Raw genomic sequence first — 26173 nt, 5'->3', positions numbered from 1 at the left:
TAGTAAGATAGTATTGTACTCTTTCATTGTTTCGCAATTTGTGTTTATTTTTCCATTTAATATTTTTTTAAAAATTGTATTGGAGTGTAGTTGACTAACAAAGTTGTCTTAGTTTCAGGTGTACAGCAAAGTAAATAAGTTATATACATATATCCATTCCTTTTCAGGTTCTTTTCTCATATAGGTTATTACACAGTATTGAGTAGGTTACCCTGTGTATACAGTAAGTCCTTGTTTCCCATCCATTTTGTATATAGTAGTGTGCTTATGGTAGTCCTAACCCCCTAACTTATCCCCACCCCCACCCTTGGGGTTTCCTCTTTGGTAACCATAAATGTTACCTCTTTGGTAACCATAAATTTGATTTCAACAGTCTTTGAGTCTGTTTCTGTTTTGTAAGTTCTTTTGTATCATTTTTCATTAGATTTCAAACGTTAGTGATCTCATATAAATTTGTCTATGACTTACTTCACTTAGTATGATAATTTCTAGGTCCGTCCATGTTGCTGCAAATGGCATTATTTCATTCTTTTTTCATGGCTGAGTAATATTCTAGTGTGTGTGTGTGTGTCTGTGTGTCTGTGTGTGTATGTGTGTGTATCCTCTTTGTCCAGTCCTCTGATGATGGACATTTATGTTGCTTCCATATTGCTGTGATGAACATTGGGGTGCATGGGTCTTTAAATTATGGTTTTCTCCGGATATATGCTCAAGAGTGGGATTATAGGATTATATGGTAGTTCTATATTTAATTTTTTAAGGAAGCTCCATGCTCTTCTCCATAGCAGTTGGACCAGTTACATTCCCACCAACAGTGCAGAGGGATTCCCTTTTCTCCTCATCCTCTCTAGCATTTATAGTTTGTAGACTTTAGAATGATGGCCATTCTGACTGGTGTGAGGTGATACCTCACTGTAGTTTTGATTTGAATTGTGTAATAATTAGTGATGTTGAGCATCTTTTCATGTGCTTTTTGGCCATTTGTCTCTCTTTGGAGAAATATCTGTTTATTTTATTTTATTTTTTTGCTTTTTAGGGCCACACCTGTGGCTTATGGATGTTCCCAGCCTAGGGGTCTAATCTGAGTTGTGGCTGCTAGCCTATGCCAGAACTACAACAATACAGGCTCCAAGCTGCGTCTTTGACCTATACCACAGTTAGAGGCAATGCTGGATCCTTAACCCACTGAGCAAGGCCAGGGATCGAACTCACATCCTCATTGATCCTAGTCGGATTTGTAACTGCTGAGCCACAACAGGAACTCCAAGAAATGTCTGTTTAGATCTTCCAACCATTTTTTAAAATTGGGTTGGAGTTTTTTGTTTGTTTGTTTTGGTATAAAGCTGTATGAGATGTTTCTATATTTTGAGGATGAATCCTTTGTTGGTCACTGCATTTGCACAGATTTTCTCCCATTCTATAGGTTGTCGTTGGTTTTGTTTATTGTTTCCTTTGTGGTGCAAAAGCTTCTAAGTTTAATTAGGTCCCATTTGTTTATTTTTGCTTTTATTTTCATCACTCTAGGAGGTGGGTCAAAAAAGATATTGCTGCGATTTGTGTCAAAGAGTGTTCTGCCTGTGTTTTCCTCTAAGAGTTATATAGTATCTGTCTAGTCTTATGTTTAGGTCTTTAATCCATTTTGAGTTTATTTTTTGTGTATGGTGTTAGAGAGTTTTCTAATTTTATTCTTTTACATGTAGCTGCCCAGTTTTCACAGCACCACTTATTGAAGAGACTGTCTTTTCTCCATTGAATTTTTTTGCCTCATTTGTCATAGATTAATTGAGCATAGGTGTGTGAATTTATTTTTGGGCTTTCTATGCTGTTCCACTGATCTATATTTCTGTTTTTATATCAATGCCATACTGTTTTGATTAGTATAGCTTTGTGGTGTAGTCTGAAGCCTGGGAGCCTAATTCTTCCAGCTCTGTTTTTCTTTCTCAGGATTGCTTTGGCTATTTGTAGTCTTTTGTGTTTCCATGCAAATTTAAAAATTTTTTGTTCTAGTTCTTTGAAAAATGCCATTGGTAGTTTGATAGGGATTGCACTGAATCTATAGATTGCCTTGGGTCATATAGCCATTTTGGCAATGTTGATTCTTCCAGTCCAAGAGCGTCGTATATCTTTCCACCCGACATTTTGTATGAAATCCATTTTGATGCACATACACACACACACACACACACACACATACACATTTTTCCTCTTCATTGCATGTTATTTTGTGATGTGAATACATCACATTCATTTATTCTCTTCGTGAACACTGTTAGGAATGTTAGGAATAGCGCATTGCCGGACATCCTTATCCAGCTCTTCTATTCTTGTGTGCATGAGTTTCTGAAGAAGTAAATGTTCAGGGTTATAGACTATATGCCTCTTTTTATCATCACTAATTAGTGAGTACTATCAGTTCTGCCTAACTGTTCACCAAAATGGTGGCATGACTTCACCCTATGACCTTCAGCAAAGGGAAGTCACTGCTGTACATCAGTATTTTATAATGGATCCCCTTTCTTTTATTTTCTTTTTTTTTTTTTTTTAGGACAGCACCCATGGCATGTGGAGGTTCCCAGGCTAGGGGTCAAATCAGAGCTGTAGCCGCCAGCCTATACCAGAGTCACAGCAATGCCAGATCCAACTGCATCTGCGACCTACAGGACAGATCACGGCAACACTGGATTCTTAACCCACTGAGCAAAGCCAGGGATTGAACCTGCATCCTCATGGATGCTAGTTGGGTTCATTAACCGCTGAACTGTGATGGGAACTCCTGGATCCCCTTTCTGATATTGGCCCGTTTCTTCAATAATCCTTTAATGAAGGCAGCATTATATAAGGATGATTACTTGATGGATTAGATTTCCAGAACTGTTTGTTTCTGGGTGAATTTAGGAGAAAAGAGTGATAAATCATGTAACCAAGAGTCCTATCTGATGCAGTTCACGCTCTATCTGAGATGAGATTACATTCTACCAGGTTTTTTTTTTTTTTTTTTTTTTTTGCCTTTTTCCCTTCAGAGTATCATTAGGCTGAAAATAAAGTTTTAAATGTACTTGGGTTTTTTCTGAGGTAGGGGTGGCATGTGGAGACCATATGATAAAATGTATTCTGATAAGAGTGTTACCATCTTTTGTACCTGTGTGCCATTTTTACTCAGAGTACATTTATTTCTGGAACTCTTTTCCCACCTGTTTACTTGAAAATCATTAAATGTGTTACAAGTGAACTATGAAATGATTAGATGCTAATATGACAGAGAAAGTGTGAATTCTCTCTTAGCTCAGAGACAGGTACATTTCGTTTGATGCAGTAAATTGTTAATGCATGAGCCTCTGTTTCAGAATTGTGTGGTTCAAGAGTCCTTTTCACCCATCCGATGTATTTACATGGAGGAGGCCACTTCCCTAATATTTGGTCAATGTGCCTGTATTCAGGGTCCAGCTTATCTATCTGTCCAACTCTCTTGCTCTCTGTGTTGTATTTACTTATTTTTCGTGAAATACCTTTTTTATTTCTTCATTCCTTCAAAAAAGTCACAGTTCCTCATATATGCAATCTTCCCTTTTCAGAAGAGCAAGAGGAAAGGGCACGAATATACAAATATTAAGTACTCCCTAACGGACCAGGCAGGCGGAGAGCAGAGCCCCCTCCCGCCTTGTACCCCAACGCCATCCTGTGCAGAGTAAGTAGAAATGAAGGAAATTCTCTTTACCTGAATGTAACCCTGTATAGAAAAACCTAAGAAAATGACAGGTCTTTGCGGCACGTGCCTTTCTTTGGTGCACATTATTGTTACCTGACTGATGGTGAGCGTATCAGTGGCTATCTCAACTAAATTTTATTTATTTTTTATTTATTTTTGCTTTTTAGGGCCGCACTCGCAGCATATGAAGGTTCTCAGGCTAGGGGTCTAATCGGAGCTATAGCCGCTGGCCTCCGCCAGAGCCATAGCAATGCAGGATCCGAGCTGTGTCTGCAACCTACACCACAGCTCACGGCAGCGCCAGATCCTTGACCCACTGAGCGAGGCCAGGGATCGAACCAGCAACCTCACGGTTCCTAGTCGGATTCATTTCCGCCATGCCATGATGGGAACTCTATCAACTAAATTTTAATTGACTTGAACTTGAAGGTGCTACACTAGCCAGGAGTCTATGGGCTTATAAATATATCAAGTGCTGGTTCTCCAAGAAGAATCTAATTGTTCTTTTGATGGCAAGGGGATTGTTGCAGAGGTAGGTAACACCTGTTTTGATGTAAGACCCTTTGCTACATAAAAATAAGCAAATTAACGATCAGTGTGTCAACACTATCATGATCCGCTAATTTTCCAGAGTCCACAGAAATCAACTTGGTGTTTAAACCAGGGATTAGCACACTTCAGCCCCCAGGCCAAATATGGGCCACAGCCTGCTTTCGTACAGCTTGCGGATGGTTTTCAAAGGGTTATTAAATACCCCCCACCACCCCACACGCACGCACACACACAAAGCATAATACATGACAGAGACCGTGTGTGACCTGCAGAGACTACATTTTTTACTGTCTGGTCTTGTACAGAAAAATGTTGCCAACCCCTTGTTTAAACTAAAACGTGATAGGGAAACATTTGTTACGTCGATTATGTGAATAGCAAATGTAAGTTATTATTTTTCCATGTATTCTAGAGTCAGTCTTTGGTATAACATTTACTTTTTATTTTCCCCTAAGAGTCTTATCTCTGTTTGCTTCTAATGTGGATTTTTAAACCCCTGCTGGCTTTAATACTCTATATAAACGTTTTTGATAACATATATGAGGCTTATATTTACATTCACTTTCTATTTAACATTGAAATGAAATTATATAGCAAAAATATTCTGTCCACCAAGCTGCCTCTTCCCTCTGCCTACTTTTTTTCTCCCAGTGGACTGATGGGGAAAGTTGATATTTTCAGTTGCTCTCTGCAGTAATTTGCAGTAGAACCAGCACATCAGTGCTCCGAGTCCTTGCCAGAAAGCCTTCCCCACATGTTGGTGCAACAGAATTAGTTCTGACAATTCCCATATTACTGGTGGCCTGCCTGTGGCTGACTCCATTCCCATTGTCCCCCTCGTAGGGTGCAGGCCCTGGAGACCCCGGCCCTTCTGCTTGTTTCAGCTTGTCCCTCTCAGGCCAGCCCACAGCAGGCCCTCCACCCAGGAGCCCCAGACAGCTTGCCAGCTTCATGCTCACCTTCATGTAGCAATACTGGGGGCAGAATGGATCTATAGTCCCTGCTTGACTGTTCCTACCCTTTGCCTTCATGGAGCCCAAGCCCATTGGGATCCCTCTGCTCACTGCGAATACTGTGCACAAGCCCATTGGGATCCATCTGCTCACTGCGAATACTGCGCACACGTCCCCACCGTCTAACACGAGGGCTGACCCTGTGCCTTGTCACACAGGCCTCCCTTGCTCCACCCTCGTGGAAAACAGCATTCCTTCCTCCAGAGCCCAGAGAGCACAGGGGCTCAAGGCTCTTACTTCATAAGTATTTTGCCATGTGTCTGTCTGATACCTGTCTCTGGGATGTCAGCACTGGGGGCAGGAACTCTGTGTCATATCAGGTCCCCCAAAGTGGAGTATGTGCCTTATGACTATCAGATAAGCTTGAACAGTAGGTCTGCATTTTTATTAACGTCTTCTCCTTTCTCTTTTCAGAATGAGAGAAGATAATGCTAGAGTCTATGAAAATGTGGGTCTGATGCAGCAGCAGAAAAGTTTCAGATGAGAAGACTCGCCAAGACTTCAAGCACAGAAATAGGTATTTCAATGAAAGTGCTCTTTGGTTAATTATTCATATCATTTGTGGCATCTTGAAGCAGGCAAATAATTTGTGGACTGTTTTAGCCAAGTGGACCACAGTTGAGTTTTTCAAACCAGCCTCCTTTTTCTTCTTCCTGAATTTCTTTTTCCAAGCTGGATTCATTAAACATTGAAATCAGATGCAGAATTAAGTCTGGGAAGGACAAGGTTAGCTCATATGGTTGATACTGGTGAAGAAGAGCAGATATCACCATTCCTGCAGTTTTATTAGGGAAGGTTAACCTGAGCTGCACTAAGAGATAATCTGTAGGGACCTGGGGAGTATGGGGACACAGCACTGGATGCCTGGGGCCGGGATGCCTGAGTTTTCACCCCAGTGGGCCTCTGACTGCCTGGCCATGTGACACAGGGCACTGGATTTCCTTGGCCCCTGACTGGCTCAGCCCCACATCCCTTCCAGCTCTGATACTGGGAATCCGTCTCCCTTGTCCGTCAATCACCTTTTTAGACGGTGACCTAAGTGTGTGACACATGTTTAAAAGATAAGTTAGAAACTCATAGTTTTTAGTATTTTATGTGGAAATTCCCGTTTCAATGAGTAGTATATTTAAAAGCTTTCAATCTACTTTCAAATGGTTTAATGCCTTGACAAGCTCTTAGATGTATGCTCCTTACACAATCTAACTTATTTCTTTCCCAGATGTGGACTTTCACCCTCTCCCTGAAAAGATCAAGAATAGATGCAAGAACGTTTACATGAAGAATGAATTTGAATTTGGGAGGCTTGCATTGTGGTTGACCAACTACCTTTTGATAAGCAAATTTGAAACCATTTAGAGACCACTGTATTCTAACTCACCCATCCCTGATTTCCAATTACTCATGTCCTCAGATAAGAAGAAATCATCTCTACAATGTAGACAGTGTTATATTTTATGGAATTTTGTTTTAAACCAAGGAAATAGTTAAACTGTGCTTTATATTTTACAGATGATAGTGATTCAAATTTTAGTTATTGGCATTTTTTTCTTTTGATAACCTCAACAGATTTAATTTTTCCCCCCTCTTTGTGGGGGATGATAGGGCACTTGTAGGAGGAAAAATGATTTGGGGTAATTAATAGCATCCTATTCTATAGAAGTGAGAACAGTTTCATTTATCATCACTTATCCAGTAGTGGATAATTCATTTTGATGGCCTCTTATTTTGGCTAAATGGTAATTAAGCCAGTGTCCCAGATTGTCTGCCTTTGCATTGCCGTTAAAAAAAATCATGGGGGGAAATATCCTGGGAACTTAGGATAAAAGGTATGCTTTTAGCTGTTGACCAATTACCATTCAGCCTGTTGACTGAGAAAGTTGTGGTGGGAAAATGTTTGCCATCTTTTCATTTGAGTAATTGTCTTGTATTTAGGAAAAAAATGCATCTGTGGATAACCAGTTTTGGATTATCATTTGTTGTGGACGAACCACCCCAAAACTGAGTGGCTTAAAACAGCAACTTGCTTTTCCCCACCATTCTTCAACCTGGGCTGGGCTCAGCGGAGCGGTTCCTGTCCTTGTCATGCTGGTGGTCGGCAGGATGGCTGGGCCTCTTTGTCTGCATGCGATTCTCAGGTCTCTCCTCCACATGACCTCGCCAGTGGAATACCTGGATCACATTCATGGCAGCTCAGAGGTCCCAAAGGTATAAAGCAGTAGTGGCCAGTCCTTCTTAAGACTTAAACCCAGAAGTGTCTCAGCATCACTTCTGCTGCCCTCTAATGAGGAAAGCCAGTCCCAGACTGAGCCCAGATTTGGGAAGAGGGGATTGCAGCAGGATAGGAAGTGGAGGTGAGGTTCATTGGAGGCCCCCAGTGAAACAGACTGTCAGAACCAGTGCCATGGAAAAACAACTAAAAACAAGTTAGCCGAGGTAGAACCTGCTAGTGACCTTGGGAATTCGAAGCTGGTTATGATAGCTGGTGAAAGCTGGAAATCAGACAGAAACAGAGGGCCTTCAGCGAGCTTCTGGAACCAGTTCTGCTGGTTCTCAGCATATTTTCTGAACCATCACTTGGGGAAACTGGTTTCTTAAGGATTGACGTGTTTGGGAGGGCAGAGCATTTGAAAGCAGAACCACCTCGTTGCTGCGGCCCCCGCAGAGGGAGGTGAGTGGGGTGCTTTCTTCACGCCAGGGGATTCAGTTGGGCCCCACACCCATGCATGCAGCCAGGTGCAGTGAGGAGGAGCAGTCGGAATGAGGCCGCTAGACAGACTGAATTGCAGTAGCTCATTTTTGTTTTAATCAAGCAGTGAGATTTGCTAACGTTCTACCTGAAGTGCCTTCTCCAAAGACATCCCTCTTTGCCCTGTGTGTTGAGTCACCATTCCATGAGTGTATTTCAATTAAAGTATCATTGGTGGACTTGTAAAGATAGTAAAATGCCCCAGCAGCTTTGCCATTAAGCCATGGTCTCCTTAATCGGATTCTTCTTGCTTTGTCTCCTGAAAAGGAAGGACTAGGTCCGGCTCAGGTAGTAGTTCCTTTCTGAGGTCTTTTCCTCCCTGGAAACCCTGAGGCCTTTTGGGGAGAGCCTGGCTGCTGTTTTTACAGACAAAATGGACATAGATTCCTCACCCCACTCCCACTTCCCACCCCCCATCCATTGAACTTGGAATTGCCTCAGAGCACAGGTGTAAGAGGAATGTAAGCGACTACTGTCTTCTTGTTAAGCCTGTAAAGAGAGATTCCAGTTCAGTATTTGCAGCAAAGATCTTGAATCCTATTATTTTTATTGCATCGTCACATTGAATGGTTCTCGTTTTTTGCCTCGACTTTGTGGTAATGTTTTGACTCTGGACTTTGGGGGCAAGGTCTTTCACCAGCATACAAGGGTTTGATTGTACAATATATCTGCTGCATTAACGTCTCTGCCTGTAGCGTAAGATCAGTTGTTTTTGCACTCGGAATGGAAACACCTGATCCTGGCCAGCTTCATTTGCAATAGGACGGTGATTTCATTTAAATTTCCCTCCACAAAGTCAGCAAGCTATCATGTGATAGAAAGTGATGCCAAGACAAAATTGTAATAGGCCCTAGGTTGCTAAGGTTTGTCATGTGTTGGGTAAAGATGATGGCAGGTTCTCAGATACGATAACATGGTATGGATTCAGGTGGAGGGGCTGTGAAGATGGGGGGGCGGGGGAGTGGGGCTTGAGGTGTTAGAAATAGTGGAAATGAAAGTTCCAAAGAGGTGGTTTCTGAGGAAGTCAGAGGGCCTGGGGCCAGAGCAGTCAGTAATAGTTGAACAGGTTACCTGGAAAATAGGTTTGATAGGTACATGTATGCAGTCTGCTTCTGGGTTGCTGGTAGACATTAAATTTGCACAATATCCCATAGCTGGCTAAGTATTTTAAAATTGTAAGCATAGGATTTTATATTTGGGGTGAAGAAGCTATCTGGCACATGGTATTAGGGTTTTTTTTAAGAAGCCAAATTTCACAGTCTTAATAGCTTTTTTAAAAAAAACAGACACCTCATATCCAGGGTGTGGCCCTCTTGAAAATTCTGGTCATCTCTCCCTTTGAAATCAGCGACATTTCAAACGTGGCTAAACGGGGGTGAGAAAACACATGTATGAGTTTCTTGGTATTGATGTGTTCTTCACGGAGCCCAGTTGCTTTGGAAGAGCCAAGAAAATCATCAAGATTATCTTTAGGGTCTTTTAAGGGGTTATCAAGGGTTTACTGGGGTTTTTAAGAACTAATATAATGTCTTGGGTTATTTCCAGTTCAGAGGAATGTGGAAAAAGGTATGCAATTGTGAAGTGTTTTGTTGTAGTTTATTAATATGTAAGGGAAACTTAGACTGTAGACATAAGTAAAACCCAGTGGAGTTTTTGTTTTCTGTATGTTGTTGGGGAATAAAGTTTTATATAGCAAGCACATGGCCTCCCTGATTTCAATATGCCTTTATTAGGATCTTTCTTAGCCCCTAATTTTGTTGAAATCTTTTTCGCTCTTCCTCCTGAAAAATAAGCTCCAAAATATAGTTTATTGTATCTTCCATCCTTTAAAAGTTTGTTTCTTTTTCACTACGGGCAGTTCACACAAGGCAAAAATATTAAACAGTTGGTTTCAGTGTGTTGTATAACTTTGCTGTATATCAAACTTAAAAGTTTGTTTCTTTTTCACTACGGGCAGTTCACACAAGGCAAAAATATTAAACAGTTGGTTTCAGTGTGTTGTATAACTTTGCTGTATATCAAACTAATTTTTACAAGTTTTCATCCTAAACCTCAAATCATGTAATTAATAATTTGCCTGTTTATTTATGACCTAATTGTGATTCTTTTATTAATAAAAGCTAATGGAAAAGGATCCTTTAAGCTGATGACTAGACCTACAGTTAATTTTCCTGCAGTATATGAAGTATTGTACCAGAGTATTAAAAGATATGTAATATTTTATTGATAAATCTATCCTTTAAAAGGAATACGTTTTAGGATGTCATCATTTTGATGTGAATCATGTAAATGTTGATAATATGCACTGTTTATTATACATTTAGTGTTTCAGGAGATTCACTTAATTGCCTTTTTGCCCACGTATATTATGTAGTCTTTGCAATTGTTTTAAAAAAAAAGACATTAAAAAAAATAGTTTATGTAGAGAAACATTAGTGGATGTTAATTGTCTCCCCACCTGTATTTATGGGTGTTAGTTCAACTGCTTTGCTAGTTGCAAAGCCGTATTATCAGAGTAAAAGTGAATTTGTAAACTGTATGAGAACTAAAAGTTAGGAATAAAACCATTTTCTTATATTATGGTATTTGTCATTTACTTCATCAGAAATTTCCAGGAAAAACTGGGATTACAGGTTCCTCAACCTCTTAGACTGGTGAAATGCCGACATTTAGCAAGTTCTTAACGAAAAGGGAACATGGAATACAGAACAAATCAATCAGTTCCTCAAGCATTTATTGAGTGCCTGCTTTATGAGTAGCTCTGGGAGACAGAAAGGGAATTTTATGTGGAAGAACTTATAAGTGGCAAATAAAAAGTATGTCTGTGTAACGTATACAGGAAATGGTTAGGAAGCATACAGAACTGAATGTAAATAGTACTGAGTGGGGATACGAAATAGAGAGATGATAAAGGAGGCTTGTAGGCGGAGGAAATTCTGTGCTGTAGTACGTCCACTCTTCCCTTTAGAGTAGATTTAGGCCTCACGCCTCATGCAGAGAGGGCTGTTTGTGGCTTCTGACAGCACTGCCCTGACACTGGCAGAGAGAAATCATTTTTATAAATAGCAGAACGAGTAGATATTGGTTCTCTGTTATAACTCTAAGGAATGATTTGTATTACTCACTCTCTAAAATACTCTTGCCCTCCTCTGGGTCTTCGCTGAGTCCTTAACATGTGTAACGAGGTGCAGCTGCTTGGGTGGCGAGTCCAGGCACAGAGCGAGTCAGGAAACAGGGAGCACCTTGAAAGGCCAGGTCTGCGTCTGTACTGGTCACTAGGGCTAAGCGGCAACTGAAACAGATGTGGTGACGTCGCCGTAGTGGTGTGAGGCCTCATGCAAGTCAGAATGTGGTTAACTCTACTTGCGATAAGGACTGATGAAGATGCAGGACCCAAAGACCAAGCTGGAAAGGTAGGAATTCCATAGCCGGAGGACCTCTACTGGATTTCATGCTGTGGTTCATGGTGGGTACCCTGTAGCTGTCAGAAGTGCTCTGTACACTGTTGGCCTGGAAAGCCCCGTTCCCGGTAAGCCTTCCAGAGATCCTGGGTTGTACACTAGAGGACAGTGGCGATGTCTTGTCTTTTACTTGTCATGAAAGAACCTTCTAGTTTTCTCTAATTCCTACGCATAAGAAAAGTCCCTAAGAAAATGTGTAGATACCTTGCATACTGTGTGGAATGGGGAACTTTAAAAGGGAAATGGGGGGCGGGGGGTGGGGGGAAGAGTTCCCGTCATGGCGCAGTGGTTAACGAATCCAACTAGGAACCATGAGGTTGCGGGTTTGATCCCTGCGTTGCCCTGAGCTGTGCGTAGGTCGCAGACATGGCTCGGATCCCGTGTTGCTGTGGCTCTGGCGTAGGCTGGCAGCTACAGCTCCGATTGGACCCCTAGCCTGGGAACCTCCCATATGCTGTGGGAGCAGCCCAAGAAAGAGCAAAAAGACAAAAAAAAAAAGGGGGGGGGGACAGGGAGTTCCCTTCGTGGCTCAGCAGTTAATGAACCCGACTAGGATCCATGAGGATGCGAGTTGGAGCCCTGGCCTAGCTCAGTGGGGTAAGGATCTGGCATTGCCATGAGCTGGGGTGTAGGTCACAGATGGAGCTTGGATCTGGTGTTGCTGTGGCTGTGGCGTAGGCCAGCAGCTGTAGCTCTGATTCGACCTCTAGCCTGGGAATTTCCATGTGCTGCAGGTGTGGCCCTAAAAAAAGCAAAATAAATAAAAGGGAGACAGCTTATCAGTGCTTTCAGTGCTCTGTTTTTGGGCAGAAATTGGTGAAATTTCATGTAGTTCCTTGTGATGTTTGGCACAGAGAATGAAATAAAGTGGAAAATGAATGTAAAAAAAAAAAATAAAATAAAGGGCAGAGCAGGAATCCCCATAACAATTCACTTGTGGACGGAGAGCTAAGGGTTTATTCAGCTTGGTCATCTTGTTCATGAAAAGCTTCTGAAGAAAGCACCTACTTATTATTGGATCAGATATATGTCTTGCATTCACCCATTTGCTTTGACTGTATGAGGTGAAGTGAAAAAAAAAAAAAAGGACTGTGACCTCGAACAGTTTTATTGCAGGTGTGTTCCACCCCCCCCCCCGACCCCTGACCCCAGGAACCAGCTGAACGTCCAAACACTGCATTTGAGGCAGAAATAGAGATTTGCTATTTTGCCAATAGCAACAGTTGCCAATGAACTGATTGTCATGTCATTTGAGGTCCATTACTTATTTATTTTTGTCTTTTTAGGGCCACACCTGTGGCATATGGAGGTTCCCAGGCTAGGGGCAAATCAGAGCTACAGCTACTGGCCTACATCACAGCCACAGCAACACAGGATCCGAGCTGCATCTGCAACCTACGCCACTGCTCACGGTAATGCCGGATCCTTATCCTACCGAGTGAGGCCAGGGATCGAACCTGCATCTTCATGGATGCTAGTCAAATTCATTTCCACTGAGCCACGGCAGGACCTCCCAAGGTCGGTTTAAATCGCCAAATACCATCTTGATATAAAACATCATTACCAAAACAAGGGTTATAAGAAGGAATCTGCAGGCAGTTATCAACAAAGAAATTCATGTGTTGCTCAGATTTGATGTCATCTCTACCTGATAAGACCATAGGCCATTTGGGATACAAATTCTCTTTCATTTAGCGAAGATTAAATCCCCACAGGAGGCTAGGCACTGGGGAGTGAATGAATAAAACAGCTCCTGCCTTAGAGTTGTTCCGTGTGGTCAGGGAGACAGATGCATATACAGATAGTTATAATTTTGGTTGGAGTAGACAATGAGAATATTAACTAAAACTGATGGTTATATAGAGGATTCAGTTATGGAGGGGTCACTTATTCTTGACCAATGGGGAACGTGTGTGTGTGTGTGTGTGTGTGTGTGTGTGTGTGTGTGTGTAGAAAAAGAAGGAAACTGTCCTTTTGTTTTCTTGTGTGTTCAGTCAAGGCCGGTTTCTTTAGATGTCTTTCTAGAAATGAATGTGTAAGGCAAATAGCTTTTTCTCTGTTAACTCTTGCTTCTCCATTATCTCTGAGCAAAGGAGAATAACTCTCTGTCAAGATCTGTAACAATAGCAGTTCTAACACTCTTTTTGGAACATTTTGCAACAAAATATAGTATGTGTTTTATTAGTGTCTTTATTCTCTATTCATGCATCTGTTTACTGTATTTTTAACCATTCAGTTCTTGATGAAATATAAATTCACTCTGGATAATCTAGGCCAGTTTCATTAGGACTTCCTAGTATAATTTAGAGTGTAAATTACGGTTTGGAATGAGCCATTTCATTCTGAATGTAATCATTACTGAGATCACATTTTTCGAGGGAAAAATCAGGTTTATGTTGTAGGGCAAAGGGTTTTTCTTTTTAGCCTGCGTCGTATTTTCATATAAATTCACAAAGTCGATAAAGTTACATTGCATTTGAGTTTTACAATTAGTCTATGTCCTTTATTAAGAAAGATAACAGGAGTTCCCATCATGGCTCAGTGGAAATGAATCTGACTAGTATCCATGAGGACGCAGGTTTGATCCCTGGCCTCACTCAGTGGGTTAAGGATCCAGCGTTGCTGTGAGCTATGGTGTAAGTCACAGAGTTGGCTCAGATCCTGAGTTGCTGTGGCTCCGGCTGTGGTGTAGGCCAGCGGCTACGGCTCCGATCTAACCCCTAGCCTGGGAACCTCCATATGCCATGAGTGCGGCCCTAAAAAGACAAAACCTGATCCTTAACCCACTGAGGGGGGCCAGGGATGGAACCGACATCCTCATGGACACTAGTCAGGTTCGTTATTGCTGAGCCAAGAGGGGAGCTCCTCTTGTGTGCTTGTCTTGAGATTAGTTGTAAAATACGTATAACACAAATTTGACCATTTTAACCACTTTTAAGTATAAAGTGCAGTGACATTAAACATTCGCATTATTGTGCACCATTAACCACCATCCATTTCCAGAACCGTTTCATCTTCACACCTGAAATTCTGCCGTTAACCAATCTTTGTTTTTTAAAAATTCCCCCCCTTAGGCTTAAAGCTTTTCCGAATTTAAAAATTGTGTGTGTGTTTTTTAGTTAAAAAATTTGTGGAATTAGTGAATTTTATTGGATTTATAGGTGTACAACAATAATCACATCCAAATTTTACAGCATTCCATCCCAAACCCTCAGTGCATCCCCCCACCGCCCAACCTGTCTCATTATGTGTGTGTTTTTGAATAGTTAATACATTAACTAACAAAATGTGAAAGGTTCAAAAGAGCGCATCGTAGAAAATCTCCACACCTGTCTCACATGAACAGTATTTCCCGTTATCCCCAAGGACCGAGAGCAACTTAGAACATACTTTCCCGCTCTAAGTGCTGGTTCTCAGATTTTGCATTTGTTATTTGGGTATGTAAAGCTAAATTGTCCCCTGGTGAGGCTGAACCTAGTTCCAAGCCCTACCAGCCTCTTTCCTCACACCTTTACCAAAACTACCTTGTCAAACTTGAACGCTGACAGGTGAACAATGATGGTTCACTGTAACTAAATTTGCATTTCTCTTAAAAAGGAGGTGGGGCATCTTTTCAAATGCTTTGTATACCCCTTACTGTGAACTCTTTCTGTCGCTTGCCTTTCTTTTTTCTTTCGACTTCTGGATCTGTCTTGCTTTGAGTTTGGGATAACAGTATTTAATTCTCTATGGCTGACTAACTTGACTGGAATTACTGAGTCACCAGGATTGATTGCTATAAAATGCTCTTTGGGGGGGGAGTACACCTGTCTGTGCATTGTGGTTTTGGCCTTGCTATGATTGACATTCTTACTGGGGAACGAGGGACATCATTCTCGGCATTGACAGGATGCTGAAGCTCTATACCAGTCACCGTGTGAGACTAGTCTGCTGTAGCGTCACTTTGACTCCTAGCCTGGGATTTTCCGTATGCCGCAGGTGCAGCCCTAAAAAAGCAAAAAAAAAAAAAGCACCAGTTTGCATGCATGTATCTATTCAACCACTTTTTAATGAGAACAATGAGCTAGGTGCTGTGAGGAATGAAAACAAATGTCTGTCTTAAAGGACTTGATGGCCCATTTAGGGAAAAGAGACACACTCAGGCTGAATACAAGATGGAAAAAAACAGCTATGGATAAGGCTTGGATCAAGACTAAAAGACTAGAAGAAAATGATGATAATACCCATCATTTACTAAATGAGAGTTAAATGTGCCAAACTCTATCAGAGATGATTTCAAAACCTGCAAAGCAGGCACCATCTGTTTTGCTCACTGCCATATACCCAGTGGTAATTATAATCCATAACAGGGAGTTCCCGTTGTAGCTCAGCAGTAAGGACCCCGCCTAGTATTCATGAGAATGGAGGTTCAATGCCTGGGCTCAGTGGGTTAAGGATCTGGTGTTACCATGAGCTGCAGTGTAGCCCACAGATTTGGCTTGGATCCTGCACTGCTTTGGCTGTGGTGTAGGCCAGCAGCTGCAGCTCCAACTGCCATATGCTGCAGGTGCGGCCCTAAAAAGCCAAAAAAAAAAAAAAAAAAAAGATAATCCAGAATAACCTCCTCATTTCAAGATCCTCAATTTTTGAAGCATATCGAAGTTCCTGGGCCAGAGATCAAACCTGTGCCACAGCCGTGACCAGAGCCATTACAGTGGCAATGCCAGATCCCTAACCCATTGTGCCACAAGTGAACTCCTAAAAAAATTTTTATTGTAGTTGATTTACAATATTGTGTTCATTTCTGCTGCATAGCAAAGTGATTCAGTTACATCTCTCTCTCTCTCACACACACACACTTTTTCGTATTCTTTTCCATTATGGTTTATCACAGGATATTGAACATAGTTTTCCGTGCTATACAGTAGGACCTTTTTTATCCAGTCTATATATACTAGATTGCATCTTCTAATCCTATACTTCCAAACCTTCCCTCCCTGATCCCCACACTCTCTTGGTAACAAATCTGTTATCTAGGTCTGTGAGTATGTTTCTGTTTTGTAGATATGTTGATTTGTGTTGTATTTTATTTATTTATTTTAAAAAAATTATATTTCTTTTTTTTTTTTTTTTTTTGCTTTTTAGGGCCGCACCTGCGGCACATGGATGTTCCCAGGCTAGGGGTCTAATTGGAGATGTAGCTGCTAGCCTATGCCGCAGCCACAGCAATGCCAGATCTGAGCCGCCTCTGTGACCTACACCACAGCTCATGGCAATGTGGGATCCTTAACCCACTGAGCGAGGCCAGGGATCGAACCTGCAACCTCATGGTTCCTAGCCGGATTTGTTTCCGCTGCGCCATGACAGGAACTCCTGATTTGTGTTGTATTTTAGATTCCATGTATAAGTGATATATAATATTTGTCTTTCCCTTTCTGACTTACTTCACTTAGTATGGTAATCTCTGGGTCCATCCACATTTTTGCAAGTGGCACTATCTCATTCTTTTTTATGGCTGAAAAAATATATATGTATATTTATATATATCATTATATATATTACATATTTTTTATCCATCTGTCGATGGCCATTTAATTCATTCCCATGTCTTGGTTATTGTGAACAGTGCTGCTATGAACACAGGAGTACATGAATGTTTTTGAATTACAGTTTTGTCTGGATATATGCCCAGGAGTAGGATTGCTGTCAAGATCCTTAATTTAATCAGAACCACAGAGTTCCCAGCCCATCTGCAAGTCAGAGGGTCAAGGGATCCACATGCTGCAGCCCATAGGGAGGAAAATGGATTGAGGGTGGGGACGGGGTGGAGCACATGGAGAAGAACAAGCCTACTGGAGCCTTGCCACTCAAGGTGTGGTCTGCCACCATCAGCATCACCTGGAACTGCTGGAGATGCAGGGTCTCAGGTGCTTCTTCAGCCCTACTATATCAGAACCTGTATTACTATCATTATTATTTTTACAAGATCACCAGAGGATGTGTGGGCATAGTGGAGATGCACTGAACTGGATGATTTCCATGTGGAGAGAAAGGCTGTTGGAAATTATACCCATGCTTGGGTCAGTTCACATCTGCAGACAGGGCTTTGGGAATCACCTGCCATCACAAGAATAGCCACAAAGAGTAAGAAAAAGCCAAAAACTGGAGCTCAAAGAACAAGACAAGCGTCATCCCATAAGGTCTTGAAAACAGCTTTGGATATTCTTAGACATTGCACCTACCAAAACCGAGTTTGTGAAATCCCCAGCATATGGTAAATCCATCAAACTGGGAAGAGAAAGGAAAAAAAATGTAAAGGAAGCAAACTCTAAAATTAAAGTCTGTTCGGGAGGTGACAGATGTCTGGGTCCTGATAGATTTCTAGACTTGTAAAAAGTAGGGTTTTTTTTCATCTTCATTCATATATGTTTGATCATTGCTTCCCCTATTACCATTAATTTTTTTCTCACAGGAAAAGAAATTTCCTTCCTTCTAAAGGGTGCGTTCTTGCAAGTGTTATTTGATATAAAGTCTTTAGAAAATTCTAACAAAGTTTTGAGTTATGGACAGGAAAGCCTCCTGAGTGTCAGCTATACAAATGAGCCTCTTGCAGCGCCCTATTGTGAATTGACTTATTGGGTATAACTTTTCCAGGTTTGAAAGTGGGCTAAGAGCTCTGTTTGGAACCACAGAATTCCTATCTTTAGATATAAGAATAAACCATCGAGTTTTTGCTAAGGGTAAGTTAAAATACATGTTTTGGTTCAAGGTGTTAATTATGTTTGAGTTTTAGGCTCTAGAAGGAACATTCTGTTCCAGGCATGTGGATTTAGTGGGGAAAAGCAAGGCTTTGGAATCACACAGTCTTGAGTTTGTTTCTGGATTTATTACCTACTGGTAGGATTTTAGGTAAGTCAGTTAAGGCCTTTGATCCACAAATTCCTCTTTAGGAAGTCTGCCTTGTTGTGAAGAATTGTTGAGAAGTTTAATGGAAGTGGATGACTCGGCACATAGTAGGTGCTCACTAAACAGCAATGTTCTTCCTACAGGGCTTGGGAATGTCATGCAGGCCCTTGACATAGCCTGTTCCCTTGCTGTATGAATTTATCAGTTGATGGCAAAAAGTAGGAAGGATGTGAACAAAATTCATGGTTTGCATTAGAGTTTACACAGCCCTTCTAAGAGGTAATGGTTGAACAAAAACCTTTTACTTTTATTACGGTCAATTAGTTTCAGAAATCCTCAACCAGCTTTCCTCCCTGGCATGGGATGCAAAACTTAATTCAAACACACTTGGGAAGTACAAACATGCTTTTATTTGCTAACGGCTTTTAATCTTGGGAACAGAAATAGGTTGATCATTTACTCTGCTTTGGATAAGTGGGAAATTGCTTCAATTTGGGAAGGGGGTGATTTGAAAGCACTGAGAATGGGGAAAGGCTGAGAGTAAAGACTAGGTCATGAGTTTTGCTCTGTGACTTTGGTGAGTAACTTAACCTCACTGAGATTGGGGTGACAATTGTAATATACTACCTGTGCAGATAAAATGCGCTAACAGATGTACACAAGAGTGATTATTCATTTGTAGGAGCAAAACAATGGAAGACTCCCAAATACCCCTTTGCAGAGGAATGGATGGGATCAATTGTGGTGTTTTCTGTATACTGATTGATGTCTGATACAGAAGAGGAAAGCAGTGAGGTCATGTCAATATGCATGACTCCTACAAACAAGGGGACAAGAAAATCATGGGAGAAGATGAAGGGGATGAGACCATTTATTTTGTGTGCTCGACCACATGCAAAAATAAACAATACAATGTTGGGAGAAAAAAATCATTTGCAATCAAACTCTAAAGGAAAACATGAGAATGATAATCCCTGCTTTCTGGATAGTTGTTGCTTTGGGCTGAGAAAGGGATGAGGTTGGAGCAGATCAGACAGGGCCAAGCAGGGTTCCAGTGGCTTCCAAGAGGCTTATTTTAGCTCAGTTTTTTCATGGAATTAATTTTTATATCTCATGTATCTATAGTAAAAGATTATATGTACCATATTTATGGATTTCATAGCATTTTTCCCATTTTTTTCTTTTTTGGCTTCCCTGAGGCATATGGAGTTCTGCTGGATCCTTTAACCCACGGTGCCGGGCCAGGGATCGAACCTGTGTCCTGGCACTGCAGAGACACTGCCAATCCTGTTGTGCCGCAGCAGGAACTCTTTTTTTTCTTTATATTTCCCATTTTTTAAATTGAAGTATAATTGATTTACAATTTTTTCAGCAAAGTGATTCAGTTTTACACACATACACACACACACACACACACACACACACACATTTTCAGCTGCATTTCCATGATAGGCTATTACAAGATACTGAATATCCTCTCTATATCATTTTTTTTCTTAAGAACCAGGTACAGACAGCATGACACTTCATCCTTCAACACTGCAGTGTGCAAATCCTAAACTCTTTTTTTTTTAAATTTTATTTATTTATTTATTTTTTGTCTTTTTGCCATTTCTTGGGCCACTCCCGCAGCATATGGAGGTTCCCAGGCTAGGGGTCTAATCAGAGCTGTAGCCACCGGCCTACGCCAGAGCCACATCAACGCGTGATCCGAGCCGAGTCTGCAACCTACACCACAGCTCACGGCAACGCCAGATGGTTAACCCACTGAGCAAGGGCAGGGACCGAACCCGCAACCTCATGGTTCCTAGTCGGATTCGTTAACCACTGCGCCACGACGGGAACTCCCTAAACACTTTCTCAATCTTCTTCATAACCACTTTTTTTTTTTTTCCTTTTTAGGGCAGCGCCCTCAGCATATGAAAGTTTCCAGGTTAGGAGTCTAATCGGAGCTACAGCTGCCAGCCTATGCCACAGCCACAGCAGTAAGGGATCCAAGCTGCGTCTGCAACCTACACCGCAGCTCACAGCAACACCAGATCCTTGACCCAATGATCAAGGCCAGGGATCGAACTGAATCCTCACTGAGCCGTGAAGGGAACTCCCGTTCTTCATAATTACAATACCCTGTTCACACTTAATGAAATTTAACACTGACACAGCACCATTGTCTAACATATAGCCAATATTTTAATTTCCCCAATCTTCCTCTAGATGTCTTGCTTCTTTGGGAACTAGGATCCCATTAAAGATCATGCGTGGCACTTAGTAGTCCTTTAGACTCAGGTCTCCGGGAACTGAGAATAGTTCCCTTCCCTCTTTACTTTTACAGCATTGGTCTTTGAAAAGCATGGGGCATGAAGTTCCCATCATGGCTCAGTGGCCAGGAACCCAACCAGTATCCATGAGCACATGGGTTGGATCTCTGGTCTTGCTCAATGGGTTAAGGATCTGGTGTTGCCGTGAGCTGGGGTGTAGGTCGTAGGCATGGCTTGGATCTGTTATTGCTGTGGCTGTGGCCTTGGCCGGCAGCTGCAGCTCCAATTCGACCACTAGCCTGGAGACTGCCATATGCTACAGGTGCAGCCCTAAAAAGAGAAGAGAGAAAACAACAACAAAAAACAAGAAAAGCACAGGATATTTGTTTTGTATACAGTCTGTTGATCTGGATTTGTTTGATCTTTTCTTGTGTTTAGATTCGTGTTCAACATTCTGGGCAAAAACATGACATGGGCAAAGATGTGTCCTTCTTGATGCATCCCATCAGGAGGCATCTGTGTCATGGGTCTCGTTACTGATGACATTAACCTTGATCCCGTGGTTCAGGTGATATTCTTGTAAAGGAATCATTCTCCTTCATAAGGACCATCTGCCATTTTTAACTCAGGGTAAACATCATTTGGGAGAAGAAATCACGGAAGAGTGTAAAGAGGAAAAGACAAAGAGGTACAAGGGATCCTGTCTGGCAGACAGCTTGCCCAGCTTCCTGGTTATTACAGGTGTGGGTGTCACCAGATCTAACTGGTGTGTAGCTCACGGCTCCTTGCTTCATGACTTTATGTATGCAGGGCAGCATTCTCTGGCATCAACTGTGGGTTTATTGATTGTGTTACCTCTCCATGATTCGGTGGTTCTGGCGGGCTGCTGGGGACAGCAAATCTTGCCTTGCAGTTGCAGTAGGTTTCACTTCGTGTAGCTACAAACATAGAGCACGTGGCCAGCTTCCCCTCCTCTTGATGGTCTTTCCAAGGGCAGCTGTTTGGACCTGTGCCACCCTGTTCCAGGCCACCATCTTTTTCCCCTGATGATTATAATAGTCCCTGAATGGTCCCTCCAACATCTGCCCTGCTTGCTTCCTTACCCCAGTCCATTCTCCTTCAAGCAGCCCCAGTGAACTTCTCAAAATTCCAATCAGATTATTAACCCTCTCCTTCTTGAAACATTGCCTATTGTCTTTAGAACAAATATCGAAATACTTACTCTGTCCCACCCTGGATGGTTTGGCCCTTACCTTTCAGACCTTATTTTCTTCCACTCTTGCCTGTCACTGCACTCCAGCCATATGGTTTCCTTTCTATTTCACAAAAAGTCTTCTCAAAAAAAAAAAAAAAAAAAAAAGATTAAAAAAGGCTTCTGCCTCAGGGCCTTTGCATATGCTTCACTGGTCCACCTGAGATACTCTGTTTTCATTCTCCCACTAAGGTAACTACTTGTGTTATATGCTTTCTAGAAACTGGCCCAATTTCAGATATGGCTGGATCCAGAGGCTCTAATAGAGTTATCAGGGATTTATCTCTTGAGTCAGAGTTGGCTTTATTTAGGCTGTTTCTTTCCTCATGGAGGCAAGATGGCTGCCAATATCTCCAAGCCTACATCATACTCCCTCAGCAAATCCTATGAAAAGAAAGTATGTCTTTCTTGGAGTTCCTGTTATGGCTCAGCAGGTTAAGGACCCAACTAGTATCCATGAGGATGGGGGTTCAATCCCTGGCCTTGCTCAGTGGGTTAAGGAACCAGTGTTGCCAAAAGCTGTGGCATAGGTCACAGATGCAGGTCAGAACTGGTGTGGCTGTGGCTCCAATTTGACCCCTGGCCTGGGAAACTCCATATGCTGCAGGTGTGGCCCAAGGAAGAAAGAAAATAAAATCTTTCTTTTTTTTTTTTTTTACACCCAAGGCACATGGAGGTTCCCAGGCTAGGAGTCGAATCAGAGCTACAGCGGCTGGCTTACGCCACAGCGACAGCAATGCCAGATCCAAACTACGTCTGTGACCTACACCACAGCTGACAGCAATGCTGGATCCTTAAACTAAGGGAGGCCAGGGATCGAACCTGCAACCTCGTGGTTGCCAGTCATATTCGTTTCCACTGCGCCGTGATGGGAACTCCCCAAATATCTTTCTTAATAATCCTTATAAAAATCATGAGGTTGGTTTTAATGGGATCACCACCACAGCTCACATGCCCATTCCTGAGTAAATCCATATGGCCAGGGAGATGGAATATACTCATTGGTCTGGGCTGGGTCATTGGAAGGGGGTGTGCATTGGCTTTTCCCAAGCCTCATGGACTGAGAGTAGGGGGTGCTCAAAAGAAAAGGGTGCCGTTACCAGAAGGAAGGGTGTGGGTGCTGGGCAGCAAAATAAAACTGCTCTTACTGTTGTAAGGATTTAAAGAGATAACATTTGAAGCACCCCTAGCCCTTTTCTAGAAGATAATAAGCATTGCATAAAAAGCAAAAAGAGGGAGTTCCCGTCGTGGCTCAGTGGTTAATGAATCCGACTAGGAACCAAGAGGTTGCAGGTTCGATCCCTGGCCTTGTTCAGCAGGTTAAGGATCTGGCATTGCCATGAGCTGTGGTGTAGGTTGCAGACGCGGCTCGGATCCCGTGTTGCTGTGGCTCTGGCGTAGGCCGGTAGCTACAGCTCCAGTTTGACCCCTAGCCTGGGAACCTCCATATGCTGCGGGAGCGGCCCAAGAAATGGCAAAAAGACGGAAAAAAAAAAGCAAAAAGAAATAAAATGAGAGTCAGGAAGATTTGGTGTAGTTTGTGAATGGATGTGATGGAGCCTCACGTCTTCAGTCTGGGTTCCTGGGAGGATGGTCTATTACCTTCAGTTAAGTATGTAGATAAATTTTGCCCTGTTAGAGCGTGTGTGTGTGTGTGTGTGTGTGTGTGTGTGTGTGTGTGTGGATGGTCTATTACCTTCAGTTAAGCATGTAGGTAAATTTTGCCCTGTCAGAGCACACGTGTGTGTGTGTGTGTGTGTGTGTGTGTGTGTTGCAAGTGGCAGGTCATTAGAGACCATTAGTTTCAATTCCCTGTATTTTTCAAATGAGGAATCCAGACCCTGAGAGAGGTAAAATAATTGGCTTACCTCTCACAGCGACAAAGCCCAACTCCTGGTTTCATTCTGCCAAGCCTAGCATTTTTATTTTCATTTTATTTGTTACTCTCCCTTTGTCCTGAGGAATGCACCTTTGAATTAATTTCAAAAGACAAAGGAGACTATTGCAGGCATTTTCAGTGACCCAAAACGTTGTGTTTCCTGAGGCTAACTGGGGCACTGATTGCAATCTACCAGTGTTCGTAAGCCCTGAGAGGGTTGCTAAAATCTTTGCTTTCACGGCTTTTTCATAAAGGCAGTTTAGAGAAGATGAAAATACTTGAAGATTCTGCAAATCATTTTGTGTAACATCCGTGGACTGCTTGTCAAGTTTTCGTGGAATTTTATAGAAGCCTTCTTTTGCATTTTGGGGCTTTATGTCCAGTGCTTGAAGATAGGAACCCACTTAGCAGAGCTGGACTGGGGCTCTTGGTTATCCACACTTAGGAGAGATTCCAGCAATCCTTGTTTAAAAAACTTCCAGAGTGGCTGAGAATGATCTCTGGATGAATTTGCGTGTGCCCTTGGGCAGGCCTCTTCTGTCTTTGGGACCTCTATTTGCCCCTGTCATTGGGAGGTAAAACCAGAGTGTAATAAAGTATATGATATGAAGATGATGGAGCTTTATATATCCCTGGGATCACCTGGTTAATGTGTTCTTCTTTGTTCAATTCTTTTTCAGTCTTTTCCATTACTCTATGAAGAAAAATTCACTGGAGTTCCCTGGTGGCTCAGAGAGTTAAGGGATCCTGCATTGCCACTGCTGTGGTTCAGGTTCCATTCCTGGCCTGGGAACTTCCACATGCTGTGGGAATGGCCAAAAAAAAAAAAAAATCAGCTTGGTGCTAATATGGTTATATCACCTGAAATTGGCTAATCTCCTTTTAACAAGGAAAAGTTAATAACATTGCTTTTCTTTCTTTTTTCGCATAGTGATTCACAAGTTTTAAAAGTTATTCTCCATTTATAGTCATTATAAAACATTGGCTATATTCCCTGTGCTGAACAATATACCCTTGTAGCTTATTAGTTATTTTGTACATAGTAGTTTGTATTTGTGTGTGTGTGTGTCTTTTCAGGGCCACATCTGCGGCAGGTGGAGATTCCCAGGCTAGGGGTCTAATTGGAGCCGCAGCTGCCGACCTATGCCACAGCCGCAACAATGCCAGATCCGAGATGAGTTTGCGACCTTCACCACAGCTCACGGCAATGCTGGGTCCTTAACCCACTGAGAGAGGCCAGGGATTGAACCTGCCACCTCATGGTTCCTAGTTGGATTTGTTTCCACTGCTCCACAACAGGAACTCCATGTCTGACTTATTTTGTTAGGCACAGTGCCCTCCAAATCTATCCATGTTGTTGCAAATGGCAAAATTTATTCTTTTTTTATGGCTGAATAGTATTTCCTTGGAAATCTATACCAGATTTTCTTCATCCATTCATCTGTTGATGGGCATTTAGGTTGCTTCTATATCTTAGCTATTGCAAACAATGTTGTTATGATCATTGGGGGCATATCTTCTCAAATTAATGTTTTTGTTTTCTTTGGATATATACCCATAATAACATTGTTTCTATTTTGTGTTTATGTTTTCCTTTTCCTTCTCTCTATGTAGCCAGTGAGAACTAGTTTTCCATTTATTTTTAACACCAGTAACCACCACGACTAACACAGTGCTTACAAATTTAAGGAAATTTTCTAAAGATTTTACATAAATAACTCATTCAATTCTTGTAAGAGATAAGATACTATTATTTGCCCCACTTTAGAGATGAGAAAATCAAATCCCAGAGAGGTTGAAACATTTGCCCAAGGTCACACAGTTAATACATACCAGAAGGGGGATTTGAATCCAGGGACTCTGCCTCCAGGGACTGTGCCCTTAAGTATTCCACCTTGCTGATGCATGGCATATTTCCTTTTAAAATGTATATACAGGGAGTTTCTCTTATGGCAGTGAGTTAAGGCTCCAGCATTGCTACCGCTGTGGCTTGGGTCAATACTGTGGCATGGGTTCGATCCCAGGCCTGGGAGCTTCCACATGTTGCAGGTGCAGCCAAAGTAAAGGGGAGGGCAGAGAGTGGAAGTCAATTTAAAGGAAAGTATTAAATTAATAATAAAGCATGCATGAAAAAGATACAGCTAAATTGTGACCATGGCTTTGAATAACTGAATCTTGGGAAACGCTGGACGCTCTAGAAACCCAGAATTCTGTAAATGAGGAAAATGCTTGCATCAGGGAAGAAGCCAGATGGGGGCTCCTGAGTGTATTCTCAGCCACAGCGCTGGTAGCTTACGAAATTGCTTGTCTAAAATGAGAAATGTCTTCCTTTTGGAGCCACGGAGGCTGGTGACTTCCGCTAAGGGCGTCAAGCGCGCCAGACTCCTTCAATCTGACCTTGCTCCAGGCTGAAGTCTAGCG

General features: G+C 42.0%; 2 protein-coding genes and 1 long non-coding RNA gene across 9 annotated transcripts in view; 2 read left to right on the top strand and 1 right to left on the bottom strand.

Moving 5' to 3' along the window:
• PTPN11 (protein tyrosine phosphatase non-receptor type 11) overlaps positions 1-10594 on the top strand; it is a 90049-nt gene extending 79455 nt beyond the window's left edge. For 4 of the 6 annotated variants that reach the window (XM_021073563.2, XM_084995585.1, XM_013990364.3 and 1 more), the window contains exons 14-16: positions 3573-3685; positions 5686-5788; positions 6491-10594. In XM_021073563.2, the coding sequence (XP_020929222.1) occupies positions 3573-3685; positions 5686-5755 (183 nt within the window). In that variant the 3' untranslated portion in view covers positions 5756-5788; positions 6491-10594. The remainder of the gene's footprint in view (positions 1-3572; positions 3686-5685; positions 5789-6490) is intronic. The other 2 variants (XR_014826937.1, XR_014826936.1) reach the window with 1 other exon arrangement.
• On the bottom strand, positions 4680-9865 carry LOC146396594 (uncharacterized). The gene is made up of 2 exons (XR_014826981.1): positions 5374-9865; positions 4680-5330 (listed from the first exon to the last, which is right to left on the bottom strand). It is a non-coding gene; the product is annotated as an uncharacterized LOC146396594 (long non-coding RNA).
• A 390-nt stretch (positions 10595-10984) lies between the features above and the next one.
• The window catches only part of RPH3A (rabphilin 3A), a 334433-nt gene continuing 319244 nt past the window's right edge, over positions 10985-26173 (top strand). Inside the window, exon 1 of one of the 2 annotated variants that reach the window (XM_084995567.1) lies at positions 10985-11430. The gene's annotated coding sequence lies outside the window, so the exon portion shown is untranslated. The remainder of the gene's footprint in view (positions 11431-26173) is intronic. The other variant, XM_084995571.1, reaches the window with a different exon arrangement.

Source organism: Sus scrofa, chromosome 14, assembly GCF_054392235.1.
Source record: "Sus scrofa isolate SSC_HxYL_T2T_F1_AM1 chromosome 14, Sscrofa_HxYL_maternal_Yorkshire_Landrace_v2.0, whole genome shotgun sequence".
Taxonomy (NCBI): Eukaryota; Metazoa; Chordata; class Mammalia; order Artiodactyla; family Suidae; genus Sus; species Sus scrofa.
The sequence above is the reverse complement of the archived record's forward strand: the minus strand, read 5'-3'. Positions and strand labels throughout refer to the sequence as shown.